This window comes from Panthera uncia (genome assembly GCF_023721935.1).
Source record: "Panthera uncia isolate 11264 chromosome A3 unlocalized genomic scaffold, Puncia_PCG_1.0 HiC_scaffold_12, whole genome shotgun sequence".
NCBI lineage: Eukaryota > Metazoa > Chordata > Mammalia > Carnivora > Felidae > Panthera > Panthera uncia.
The window spans coordinates 18119504-18133848 of NW_026057579.1; the positions used below are offsets into that span (position 1 = coordinate 18119504).

Consider the following 14345-nt stretch of genomic DNA (forward strand, 5'->3'; position numbering starts at 1 on the left):
CCCTAGCACAAGTTCCTAAGGTCAATGATGTCAGAGTTCACTGGGCCAAAGCCAATACCATCCTTTGACTTCTTCTCTCAAAAATCCTACGTACAAAATAAGTGAAAGCCCTCTGAAATGTTAAAAAAAAAAAAAAAAAGTTAACTGTTTGACATTATTTACATTACTGTATCACCCTATGAAAATTTACATTACTGTATCATACTATTATAATCAGAAGAAGGCTAGACAGGCAGCTACCCAAGTCAAAGATCTAAGAGAAGAAAAGCCTAGAGCACGAGGAGTAGGGGAACTTGTGTTTCTCCAAGTTAAAACACACACACACACACACACACACACACACACACACACACAAAGTAATTCCCGGAGGACAACCTAGGAATGGTAATACCGCTCAAAATATCAACACTATGCACAATTCACTGTGTTTCTAGATGCTCGGGTGCCTAGATAAGCACCTTGAGCCCTAGCCAAAATTCTGCCCTGTTACATCCACAACCCCACCCACGCACTGCCCATACTAGCTCCCCACCCTCCCACAGAGCTCCCCACATTAGTCTGTACACCATCTTCTGAGGTCCTGGCAGGAAAGCTTCTTCAACCCTGTGTAGAGAACTGCATGTCTCTGCTCAAGACAGCCAATGTTCAGTCTCGAACACCTGCTGAAAACAGTTAGGTTCTGTCTGCTAAAATAGAAGTTGGCATCGCCAAGCCCATTCATTCTTCAACCTACTCAAATATTTCAAAGTACATCCACCTGAGGGTCTGAGTTAGCTACACCGATATTTTTTTCTGCTTCCATGGATCTCCAAAAGGCGATGAACAAAGACAGAAAGCTACCCCAGAAACAGAAGTCTCTGGCTCTCCTGTCCTTATCTGCTCTATGATTTCTAACTTTTGTTATACGTGTGTGACCTCTTATCTTGCTCTGCTTGCCTTAGTCTTATTTAGACAGCTCCCTTATACCACCTGCATGGACACTCACTCTTTAAAGAGTCCCTGACTCTGAAATGCCAAAGTGATTCCACCAACTGCTTAACAAGAGTTACAGTGAAATAATGATATGTATGATGCCATGCATAATATATTATATAAGACACATAATATGATAATAATAGTATTTTTATTGTCATAGATAAAAATAGCTACCATTTATTGCACACTAAATGTATTATTATATTACATTACATACATTACATGCATACATACATTACATACATACAATACACTAAATGTATTGTTAGAATACAAATATTCTAAGTACTTTACATTGAGTTATATCATTTCCTCCCCCTAAATACTCAATAAGACAATTATCAATATCCCCAAGTAAGAGAAAACCGAGGCACAGAAAGGGTATGCAATTTGCCAAAGCTCATTAAGCTATTAAATGTCAAAATCAGGATTCACACTCACTGACTAAAAACCCTATACCTGCTTACCACTATATCATGCTACCATCCAACACCACTAAAGGCGGCTCACCGGGTTCCATCTTTTGTCTACCTTGACTTCTGGCTTGTGCCACCCCAGCCCCTTCCCCCAATATTGCTTTAGATCTTCTGGTTCCGGCTATTTTTCCTTTCTTCGAACTCTTCTTAAATATTCTTAGTGATTCGGATAACAGATCATTGAACTATTAAATTTTCCGATACATCTTTTCCTTCTACTTCAATCTAACTTCTAAATTAGCTTTCATCTATGCCAATAAACCACTCAAAATCTCCACTTGAAAGCAGTCAAAGAATAAACCACCTAGGAATAAAGTGAACGGTAAATGTGCAGGAACAAAATAAAGAAAACACAAACCTTTACTGACAGACAGAGAAGTGGGCATAAATAGGACAGACTGACCACATTCCTGAAGAGGTATCAATATTAAAAGCAGGTATATTCAATATTGTAAAACTACAATCCAAGGGCTGCTTGCTTCTTTTTGTAAATCAAATCTTATTGGAACAAGCGTATTCATTTGTGTTTTGTCATAGATCCCATGCTACAAGAGCTGAATAGTTGTAACATAGACCCGTAAGACTTACATGCCTAAAATACAAACTGACCCCACAGAAAGTTTGCTGACCCCTGTTGTAAAGACATCCATTCTCTGCAAACAAAAAGGTTTTATTCAAACTCCCAGCAGGTGAGATGATGAGTATGTAAACGTAGTATGCAGCTATAATAATTGAAAAGCTGTATAACTGCACAAAGCAAATACAGATATGTGCTAAATACAGGAATTTAGCACATAAGATGGCATTTCAAAATAGTGAATAAGTGAAAGATTTATTCTATAAATAGTGCTAGGACAACCAGACAATTATTTAGAAAAATAATATCCCATTCCTACATTGTATCACATACCAAAATAAATTCCAGATTAATTTCAAGTAAAAATGAAACTACAATACAAGAAAGCATAGGTATCTCAGGAAAAAATACAGGTGTCTCAAAGTGGAAAAGGCATTAATTTTGCAAAATGTTAAAAGAACTCACGAAGGAAATAGATTTGATGACAACATAAAAAGTAAACATTTTGGCACATCAAAGATAAATGTAAAGGAGATTCTTTACAGCCCCATGTTATAACAAAAGATAGACACTGAACCTGTCTCAGAAACAAATGATTAAATTAGAGTATGCTCAGATGCTGGAATATTATGCGGACATTTAAAAGGGGCAGCAGCTATATCAGTACTAATCCACAACAGTCTTCAAAATATACAGGTCAGATGAATACATAATACACTACTCCCTCAATTATCTATTGCTGCATAACAAACCACCCCAACACTTCATGGCTTCAGGAAACAACTTGTTATCTCCCATCACTGCGTCAGTGGGCTGGTCAGTCCTGCCAGCCCCTGGATGGCTCGCACATGCAGCTGCATTTGGCTGACAGGCTGGCTGTGGGGCCAGGCAGAACCTGGGCAGCTGGGCTCCGTGGGCCGGTCTCTCTCAAGGAGACCAGACCCAAGCCCCCTGAACATGGTGATGGGAGTATTCCACACGAGAACAGAACCGCAAGACCTGGTAGAGCCTACGCTCAGAAGTCACATGACATTTTTGCCACATTCCACTGGTAACGATAAGTCACAAAGGCAGCCCGGATTCTGGGGTGAGGAAACAGACTCTCTACCTGTTGATGTAAGGAGGGGTAAAATCATCTTCAGAGAAGACCAGATAAAGAGAGGCATGATTTATTCGGGGCCATTACCATAACACTCTGCCACATGTACTATTTAGACAGAAATGGAAAAAAGGTGGGGGGGAGCTTACATCTACAAAGAACACCCCTAGAAAGAAAGAAAAGAAACTGCTGAGAGTAGTTACCTCCAGAGAATAAAATTAGGAGAAAGGAATAGGAAAGTGACTTCTTTTCTACTTAACACCCTTCTACTTTTTATGTGCCGTACATTTATTATTGCTTCAAAAAATGAGCAATATTTAAGAGCTTCTGCATACTGAATAAATTAATTTAATTGAAAGACAATGAAAATCTGGGGAAAAAACATCTATAACATCCATGACAAAGGGTTAATCTTCATAATATATATAAAAGTTTTATAAATCAAAAAAGACAAATACCACATCAGAAAAGGGGACAGACATCATGAAGTGGTAATTTACACACACACATATCAATAAATAAAGGAAAATATAAGAGCAATTAAATACCATTTGCATCTATTGAATTAGCAATAACTGTACAGAATTTATAATACCGATTTTATCAAAACTGTACAGGAACTGGCATGTTCATATACTGCTAGTGAAAATATAAATTGATAATACATTTCTGAAGAGACATATAATTATATGTATATTTAAATATCCTTACATATAAATATAACAATACACCAAATACGTCAGAAGTCTAAATATTTACATACTCTGGCCCAATAGTTAGAATTTTGCTGGCACACAGGACTATATGCATCCATATAGACACTTTTTTTATTTTTTTAACGTTTTTATTCATTTTTTGAGAGACAGAAACAGAGCATGAGCAGAGGAGGGGCAGAGAGAGAGGGAGAGAGACTCTGAAGCAGGCTCCAGGCTCCAAGCTGTCAGCACAGAGCCTGACACCAGGCTTGAACTCATGGACCGTGAGATCATGACCTGAGCCGAAGTCGGCCGCTTAACCAACTGAGCCACCCAGGCGCCCCAATAGAGAAACTTTTATTTTTTATAGCCCTAGAGAAAAGATCTGCAAATAATGAATCCGACTATCAGCTAAGAAAGAGGCCAGGGTGCTGCCTGATCACGCTACAGTGAAGTTCGGTAGCTGAGAAGTCCACCCATGTACAACATCTTCAAATTCACATTTTTCTTCTTCCCTCCTTAATAGACATGGACAGCCAAGAATCAACAGTTTGAGGAAAGCCACCAACACTAAAGACAGAGAGCAAAACCGAGATAGTGAAAGGTACAGAAAAAATGCTGTTTTAAAACTATGGTCAATTATACCTCAATTTTAAAAACAAACAATAATTAATATCCTTACAGAGAAGACACCGCATCCATGAAACTACAACAACATGTGTCAAGGGTTCCCAACATTACAGACCAAGGCCTTCAAAATCTGAAGGGAAGATAATTTGCAACAGACTTCTGTACCTGCCCAAATTATCAATCAAGTTTAAATGTAGAATAAATACATTTTCAGACTTTCAAGAACTCAAAAATAAACCTCCTCTTCTCCGTTTCTTAGTATGCTACTGAAGTGCACGCTCCAACAAAACAAGAGGGTAAAACAAGAAAGTAAGATAAGAGATTCAACACAGGAAAGAAGCAAAAGGAAACCTACAATGATAACTGCATGGCAGACATAGACAACAATCAATCAAAATTAAGGTCGTTCCTCCACCAATCTTTCTCATCTCGGCAGATGGCATAACCACCTTACTCACTAGCTCAAATTTAGAAGGAAGAAGTCATTCTTGATTCTCTATCAAATCCCAAATTCGACATCCTCATGTTTTTACCTTCTAAATAGCTTATAATCTATTCACCTCCTTCCATCTCCACTGCCACCACCATATTCTTAACATTCCATCATCTGTCACCTGGTCTATTGTACAAATGGACGGCTAACTAGACTACCTTATCCTGCACAAGCCTCTTTCTATATAACAACCAATGATTTTTTAATATAAATTAGATCATGTCACTCGGCTTAAAATTCTTCAATAACTCCTTATTCCACCCAGAATAAAACCCAAGTTTCCTAATAGAGCCCACCAGGCTCTCCATAATCGGGCCCCCGACTATCTTTAGAATCTCATCTCATTTCCCTCTTACACTTTCTCACTACATTTCAACTTTCAGTGGCCTTGCAGATCCTTGAACATGCAAAGCTTTCTCCTGCCTTTACACCCAGTATTCCCTTTTTACATCAACTTCCCCAGCTCTTCACATCGAATTATTCTTATCTTTCATGATTAAACTTAAATGCCATTTCCTCAGAGAGCTTTCCCGACAATTAATTCTCAATTAGCCCTTCTCACCAGGTCATTTTCCCTTTATTTTCTTTTCTCAATGAGTTAAGAAGAGGAGCTTTGTTAAGTGAATTCGGGGATGGTCTAATAGAACAGTATGCAACTATTTAAATGAGGTTATCATAAAAGTCTCTAGAATATATGGTTAAGCAAGGCAATTTTTAAGAATCAGAACAAGATGGATGAAAGTTTTCCTACCAGATATTATGACATACTATAAAACTGTAATCATTAACACTGTGTGCAATTGGCATAAGGACAATGAGGCTGACAGAACATGACAGAAAGCCTAGAAACAGATCCATGTATGATGTACATTTGACATAATAAGAAAGGTAGTATTGTAGATCCACAGGCAAAGGATGACTTTTCAATAAATGATGCTGGGATAACCAATTATCCATCTGAAGAAAAAAACTATATCTCTCACAACATGTTTTATAGAAAAAAATAAATTTCCATTTGAAGAGCAAAAAGGAAAACTTTAAAATTCTTGGAGGAAGATGTATGACTTTTGAGTGTGACAGAATTTCCTGAAATTCTCCCTCTCTTTCACAAACATACACACACACACACACACACACACACACACACACAGCACAAATCTAAAAAGGAAAATACTGATGAATTTGACTTCATTAAAATTAAAACTTCCGGACATCAATAGCATGAAATTAAGAATACTGGGGTGTCTGGGTAGGTCAGGTGGTTAAATGTCTGACTCTTGATTTTGGCTCAAGTCACGATCTCACAGTTCATGAGATTGAGCCCCACTGACAGGGTGCAACCTGCTTGGGATTTTCTCTCTTTCCCTCTCTCTCTGCCGCTACCGTACTCTCTCGCTTTCTCTTGCTCTCTCTCTCAAAATAGATAACATATACTTTTTTAAAAAAGAATATAAGCCACAGACTGCATGAAGATATTTGCAATACATATAACTGCTAAAAGATTAGCTTCCAAAATACATAAAGAATGATTTAAAATCTATACAGAGGTTCCTGGGTGGCTCTGTTGGTTAAGCACCTCACTCTTGATTTTGGCTCAGGTCACGATCTCACAGTTTATAAGATCAAGCCCCACGTCCAACTCGGTGCTGACAGATTGGAGCCTGGAGCCTGCTTCAAATTCTGTGTTTCCCTATCTCTCTCTCTGCCTCTCCCTCACTTACGTGCGCGCTCTCTCGCGCTCTCTCTCTCTCTCTTAAAAATCAACATTAGAAAAAATCTTTTAATAAAAAATTTTTTTCAAAAATAAAATAAAATCTATATAAAACTACAAACAACCCACTTAAAAGATGGCCAAAGGATATTCCTAAAAGAAAAACACCTGAATTGGCAAAATAATCTTCACTATGCTAATAATCATGAAAATACAAATTAAAAACATAATGAGATTCTCTTTCACACCCATTAGCTTAACAAAAATTTAAGTCTGACCACACAGAGTATTGTTAAGGCTATAGAACAATGGGAACTCTCATTCATTTCTGGTGAAAGGGAATTGATACAATCTAGCAATATCTAATAAAATGGAAGATGCATATACCTTAAGAGCCAGCAATTTTATTCCTAGGAATATACCCTAGAGGGGTAGCTTGCTTTCAAACTTTTTTTTTTTTTGCTTTCAAACTTTTTTTTATCAAAACACACATATTTTGCATTGTGACCCAGTACCCACATACTTACTTATTTAACTGAAAGCAAAATCCACAAAACAGTGCTTATTTTTATTATGTGTGACACATTCTGATAGTTTCCATTCTATTCTCATTCATTTTTTAGATGTTGGAGTGACTCACTCAACTGATTTTATAACTACTAATGGATGAACACACCCAATACAAAAAAAGGAAGCCCCAGAAAATATTCTCATATATATCTTCTTGCACAAAGGTGGGAGAATGTTCATTATGGCATGCATTCTTCATCAAAAGAAACTTAAAACAACATGTAAGACAATCAGGAGAATGAATAAAAAATTGGGAGGCATATTTATACAATGGAATATGATACAGCAATGCAGTCCGAAGAACTTGAACCATAGGTATTAACAGGTAAATCTCATGAACTTCCTACTAAACAAAACAAGCAAGCTGCAGGGGAAAAAAAGAAAAAAAACTACACACACACACACACACACACACACACACAGGATGATACCATTTGTATGAACCTTTTAAATATACAAAATAATACTATATATGGTTTAGAGATATATTTTCATATAATGAATATACAAAGATATGCATATGAAGAAAGGAAAAAGATCACAAAAGAATACAGAAAAGAAAGTGAAATGGAAAAGCCCAGTGAACAGCTAGATACTAAATGGTTAAAAGTCACCCATCCTCAAAATTAAACTAATGCCTCCTGCGCAGCACCTTCCTTCCAGGCACAAGGCTAATAATAAAGGCTCAGCCTGCCAGCTAGAGGGACTAAGGCAGCAAACGGAGATCAGTCTTCAAAGCTTACAGCACTCATCTTTTAAAACCGTTCTATTTAGTAACCAAGTACACTGAGCATCTATTTTTAATTAAGTAATGAAATTCAGAACATGAACAAAAAATGCAACAGGTAGTTGTGGGCGGATGAGATGTCATAGCAGATGCCCCAAACACAGCCATGTGCCAGTAAGGTTGAGTCACTGTGATATGCTGAAAAAAGATAATAAGGCTTGGCTGCCACAGGTTGCAGTGAGCCCTCTGCTTTCCTCTCTCTTACATTTACCAGGCATCATTCCAGAACGCTGAACATTTAGATATCTTCAAGATTAGTAAATCACTAAAAATGACAAAATATGGCATCTTACAAATAGCACATGCTTGTGATCAAAGTAACAGAACAAAGAGCTAATAAACATCCAGAAGCCTCATGGAATAAGTCCCTAAAATAAAAATTTGCCCCCTCTACCTAGAAGAGTAAACCCAGTACTATAAAACACTTTACTATCATTTCAAAAATGTCCACTTATCTGTCAAGGAATGATGTTTTAAAGGATTACATGTAACAAAATTTAAGCAATAAACTACCAGACCAATAAAACATGTTTCCAAACCAGAAATCCAAACCACTATGATCCCCAAACCAGACAACTTCTCTAGGAAAACATCTTACTTATTCACTCATTCAACCTCTACTTGCTACACTATATGCAAAAGGTACTATGGCAGACCTTAGGAGACCTAAAAACTTCAATAAGAACGCTGTCCTAAGATCGTGATGGTCTAGCAATGGAGCTTAGAAACATACATACATACATAGGTATACACTAGGTAGAAAAATTCAGGTGCCATAAGAGAAATAAAGATGAATTTCTATTTTTTTTTAAAAAATCTTACTTTGAATAGTGTTTACCTATCTATTTCTCCTATGAGCCAGATCTAGAATATAGATACCCAGACCTCATCTTTTCAAGGGCAAGTAGCCATACATAGAAGACTAGTTCTTGTCACCTCTAGAAATCAAGTCTCCTCATTTTATAACTTTTGCATATGCTGTGTCCTACAGGGTATACCCTTTTGAGTTCACAGAAATCACAAATGTGTACCCCATTTCTTGTAACCATGAGTGATGCTGATCTAAAAGAAAGGGAAATGCCATAAAGTGACACACTAAAAAAAAAATTTTTTTTTAATTAAAAAGCCATTCTCTTCCCAAACCCTGCCACTGTTCTGCTATGGAAACTTAAGGAATGCACACTTAGTCTGATGTAAGGATTGAAGAAAGAATTGTTAACGAGATTCCAAAGAATTTTCATGACTCTTTCAGACAAGTACTACATAAAAGGCATCACTAATGCTCTAGATTACTAAGGCTTTCCACGTCATTTTACACGTAGCAACTTTGTTAATGTAGGGAGAGGTATTTGCATTCCTTGTTTAAATCTAAAGAAAGTACATTCCTTAAGTACTAAATGCCATTAATGTCATTTCAAATATTTTTCACAGAGCTAGTCCAGACCAGGCCAGGTCTAGTGGATTCATTTCAATGTATCATCATATCCACCATTTGCATTTAAACACTCAACTAAACATTCAGTAATTGGGAAGCACTGGAGAGGGAGTCTGCAGAAAAGAAGCAAAGTGACTTTCTGTTGATGAACCCAACTGTTCTCTCAGGATACTGACACAAGGAGTAAAAAATTCAGATCACATCACCTTACATAAGTCAGTCCCCAGTCCTCTATCAGGTCCTCACCACCTCTAAAATAATATTTGTGATCAAATGAAGAAGAAAGACCTATCTCCATGTCTTACCCATTCGGGACAGTAAACATCTCTGGTTCATGGGTCTGGCTTCTTTTGAGGACAGCTTTTCTAAGCTATAATTAACATACCACAAAAACCGCCCTTATAAGGTGCACAATTCAGTCATTTTTCACATATTTACAGAATTGTGTAACCATCACACTATCCAATTTTAGGACATTTTTGTCACTTCCAAAAGAAACCCCATACCCAATGATTAAATTGAAGAGAATACCAGATCTTTTAAAAAGCATCCTACTATTCCAATAAAGTATCCAATTCAGTCTTCTTTATCTGACTACTGAAGAATGTAAGTATATACCCTTGTATCTAAGTCTTCAGCTTACTCAAAAAACAGCAAGACTTAAGAGAAGGTAAAAGGGCCGAAAAAGAAAAGCTTAAAGAGAATCAAGAATGCAACATTTCTAGTGAGAAAGTGCACAAAAACTGATGGGGGTATGTCAAAAAGACACAAAAGTCAACTTGACAAAGCTCCCAATGGCAAAGCTAGAACAACTGAGCAACAAAATAAATGAAGACAATCTTTGGCTATGACCCACAGAATAAAATAAACACCTAAAAATTCATACTGACATAATTAATAAGTGAACAAATATGTAAGTGAGGGAGAAGGGATAGTGCTTCCTTACAGCAGAATTCAAATTAATAAATGTGGGGGGGAGTAAAGAAAATAGAAAATCACTCTTAAACCAGCACCACAGTAATAACGTTTGCAGGCAAGAACCATCAGTAGACACTGAAATTAGTGGCAAAAGTATGATGAGGAAGTGAACGTGTGCACAGTCTCAAGGCATCACTCCCCAAGATACTTACCAATGACAAAGGGAAGATCAAGTTAACTTTACAGTGGAGCAACTTGGCAGATACAACCTTACCTGAGCGGTCAACGTTAACATACCAGTAACAGCACATATGAACATCATGTACTTCCTGACCTAATGCACTGAAAATCGTACAAGTCTGTAGTATTCCTGAGCGGGGGAGGAAGGGGATTGCGATTCTCACTGTAATCCAGGGATAACAGTAGACAAACCCATACTGAGCAACATTTTATAAAACAACTAGCCAGTGCTATCTTCAAAGGTGTCAAAATCATGAAGGACAAAGAAAGACAGTCACAGGTTAAAAAGAAGAAGTGACAACTAAATTCAGTTTGTATCCTGGATTGGATCCTGGACCAAAAAAAAGGACGTGCACGGGTGGGAAAACTGGAAAAATCCAAACAAGGATTGTAGCACAACTAACAGCATTATAGTACCACTAATTTTCTGTGGTTATTTTGTAAATTCTCTATAAATCTAAATTTATTTCTAAATAACAAGTTGGGGCTTTTTAATGCAACATTTCCAGGTGTGAGAGTCAACTGTTCTAAGCCCACTGTGAAAAATGACTCATGCCAGCTAGCTATTATAATTTTCCTATTAGGAGAGATTATCAAATGATGTCATATTCAGAATCCCAAAACCCAACTCTTACAGTACCTTCTGCATTGCAGCAGACATAACAAGAAAACAAGTCAATGCATGAAAAACCACATGGCACACTGTTAACAAAGAGACATGCCCCAAAAGAAACAAACAAAAAAACCAGACATGAACGTTCTGATCATAAAGTAATGGTCCGCAACACAAATAAAACAACTTGAAACATAAAATGTCAAGAACTGGACAAAACCAACTGCATCAACATGCGATGAGGCCGTGACTTGATGAATTTCTCTGGTGTTCAATTTTTATGTATCTGGTGGTAAAAGTTTATTATTAGGTAAAGGCTGGATTGGTTCTGATACATTAGTTGAATCAGTTCTGGTACATACCCAGATTTCAAGTCAGTTATCCTCAAACAGTTTGTAGCATCCAGTCCCACTTTTCCATTGCGGACCACACTAGATATGAATGGAGAGAGCATTGGAGAAATTCGGTTCAAGGCCACTTCTGGGGACATTTTAACTTGATTTGCAAATCACCACTGAAAGCAGAAGGAAAGAACAGCGGTCAGGGTATCCAAAGGAACTAGATATAACAAGTTTCCTGAAAACTGGCACGGTACACACAGTATTCAGTCTCTTGAATGAATACTTCATTTCCTGTCATACAGCAGCCTCTTTTAATGACCCTCCAGAAGAAACCAACCCCCTGTTGCTCCCCTCCCCAGCGCAGAGACTACATCAATGCTTTTCAGGAACAGATGCAACCCTTCAAATCCAATTCCCTCCTCCTTTCCAAAGCTGATTTCTACACTGCCACATACTACTTAAAGCTATCTTACAATCAGCCACTTCCCACTTCAGTTGAGGCCTTAAGAAGCCTTCACTGACAATCCTCTCCCCTGACACACAAAAGGTACACACCATTAAGTTAGGAATTGCTCCCTCTGTGTCCCCACGAGAAGGGCTTGATGAAACTGTATAAAATTGGTGACTAAGCATAACCTACTTGTTACTTACTAGAAATTATTTACTTCTGATCCACTGTCCTCCACAGTGTTCTAACCACCTGCTTTGTGATCTCCCCCCTGCAGGGACCATGTCTTGAATCCCCAGTGTTTAACAAAAGTACCTGGCATGCGCTAAGCACCAATAGAAATATTTTAATAAGTAAACGAGTGAAGAGACAAAAACTAGAGAAATATTAAGGCATGGAGAGAAGATAATATGCCCTCAAAAAAATTGGTAGAGGATAATGTATCTGAGGAATATATGCAGCAAAAAGCTACTTAACAATTAAATCACGAAAATATACACTTATCCAGATATTAAGCAACACAAACTCACATGGATCTAAAAGACTTTGACTTTCAGGCACTAAGAAGTACTTACACCTGAAAATGCAAAAGTAAAACCAATAAATCATATCTAAATTATTTGGAAACCCATGGGGCAAGGGAAAGGGAATGCATGAATTCCTCTAAATAGATTTCTAAATGAGAACCTCTACTTTCAGAGGTGAATAAGTCCATTTAAATAACCACTTTCTTCCTCTATCTGAAAGGATGATCCCACATCAAAGGCAAATTAATTTCCTGCAAGTTACAACTACAAGGAAATGATGTTCTGGTTCTAGTTTTCATCTGCTTTACCATATGAGGACTTACAGGTCTCTGACAAAATAAATGTTGAAAACCAGTACCTGTCTTAATCACTTCAGATGGTAATAAAGGGAAGGACGGCAGTGATCTTTCAAAAAATAGTAACATGGTGACCTTAATTTAGCGATGACACCCAGAAGTACCTTTGAGACAGTAAAGGCTTTATACTTCTGTACTCAAATCATCCTTTCTGCAAATATAAAACAAGCTCCCCTACCAGCCACTTATGGGTGGGAGATGACCTCCCTCCACCATTTCAATGTCCCCACGAAGTAGGAAATAAACATCTAATGCACTGTATTTTCAACCATAAAAATCATGTTGTACATTTTTATAACACCCCCACTTGTAAGGAGCTTCCAGATACATTATTACAGTTGATCTTCACAATCCTGGGCAGGAAGGCAGGTGTTAGAATCCCCACTCTGCAGGTGACAGGAATAACTTCTGTGATTTGTCCTTGAACAGTCTACTAACCCGTATTATCATCTTGACGCTTAATTTTTTTCCTATTTTGCAACATTTCCACTGTTACTTCTACCCACTGATGTCACAGTTCTTGAAAGGATGCTTATCTAGATCATATGCAAAGCAAAGAGATACTCATCTGGAAAAAAAGCAAAAGGATCTCACCGACATTACAAAATTATTCTTCCATGCTTTTCCCCATAATACCTATCATTATTTTACCTCTCATTTCTATGAAAAATGGAAACAATCAGCACATGCTGAAAACTCTGCTGAGCATCAGGCACTATATTACCCACCACTATGTAATCTCATTTACTGCCCCACAACAACCCTGTTCCCTGATTATTATTGGAAAACTAAGGCTCAGCAAGACTAAGTAACTTGTTCAAAGTTACAAACCTAGCAAGCATAAAGATCAGAATTCAAATCCAGATCTCCCTCAAAGTCACTATACCCAATCTCCCCTCAAATAACAATGTACAATTGCAATCACCAAGAGAAAAGCATCAGAGCTATTTAAGTATACACCTTAAAAAATCTGAACAGACAAAAAAGTCATGAATTTGAACTAATGGTTGCTTGACAACTAGAAACAGGTTTGACTACAGGCTGGTCAGCTGTGGAAGATGGCCTGAGTCATCTACTAGTCAAATCCTACAGGGAACAAACCTGCACCAGAAGCCAAACTATACTTAAGGTGACAACAATGCATCCCAATTCAGCAACTGTCATGACCTCAGACTAACACCTGAAGGAATGAATTTGTTTCAGAACAGTTACAATGCCACTTTTTTTTTGACAGTGCAAGATTTCCTGCAGCATTGAAATCTGTTTCAACCGTAGGTGTAGTGACTTCTCTAAGAAGGGAAATAAACACTCCAAAACCAGACGTCACCAAAGAGCCAAAGATGATGGTTCTTTGGTGTGATCCTTTTGAGCCAGGAGCATGGATGGGGAATAATCCCCAATATAAGCTTTTTCACATCATAGTCTTATAATAGATCCCAGGTAGGCAAAAAATT

The 14345-nt window shown here is 37.5% G+C and overlaps 1 protein-coding gene and 1 long non-coding RNA gene across 4 annotated transcripts in view; one reads left to right on the forward strand and one right to left on the reverse strand.

The window, feature by feature from the left end:
* Positions 1 to 14345, reverse strand: part of LOC125937310 (BRISC and BRCA1-A complex member 2) — a 119109-nt gene that overhangs the window by 103987 nt on the left and 777 nt on the right. For 2 of the 3 annotated variants that reach the window (XR_007462347.1, XM_049651919.1), the window contains exon 2: positions 11582 to 11733. Coding sequence is in view for 2 of the 3 variants with exons in the window: in XM_049651919.1 (XP_049507876.1) it covers positions 11582 to 11709 (128 nt within the window). In the remaining variant the exon portion in view is untranslated. Of the gene's footprint in view, positions 1 to 11581; positions 11734 to 13329; positions 13872 to 14345 lie in introns of those variants that run through there. The other variant, XM_049651920.1, reaches the window with a different exon arrangement.
* Positions 3022 to 4616, forward strand: LOC125937315 (uncharacterized). The gene is made up of 3 exons (XR_007462350.1): positions 3022 to 3144; positions 4349 to 4426; positions 4507 to 4616. It is a non-coding gene; the product is annotated as an uncharacterized LOC125937315 (long non-coding RNA).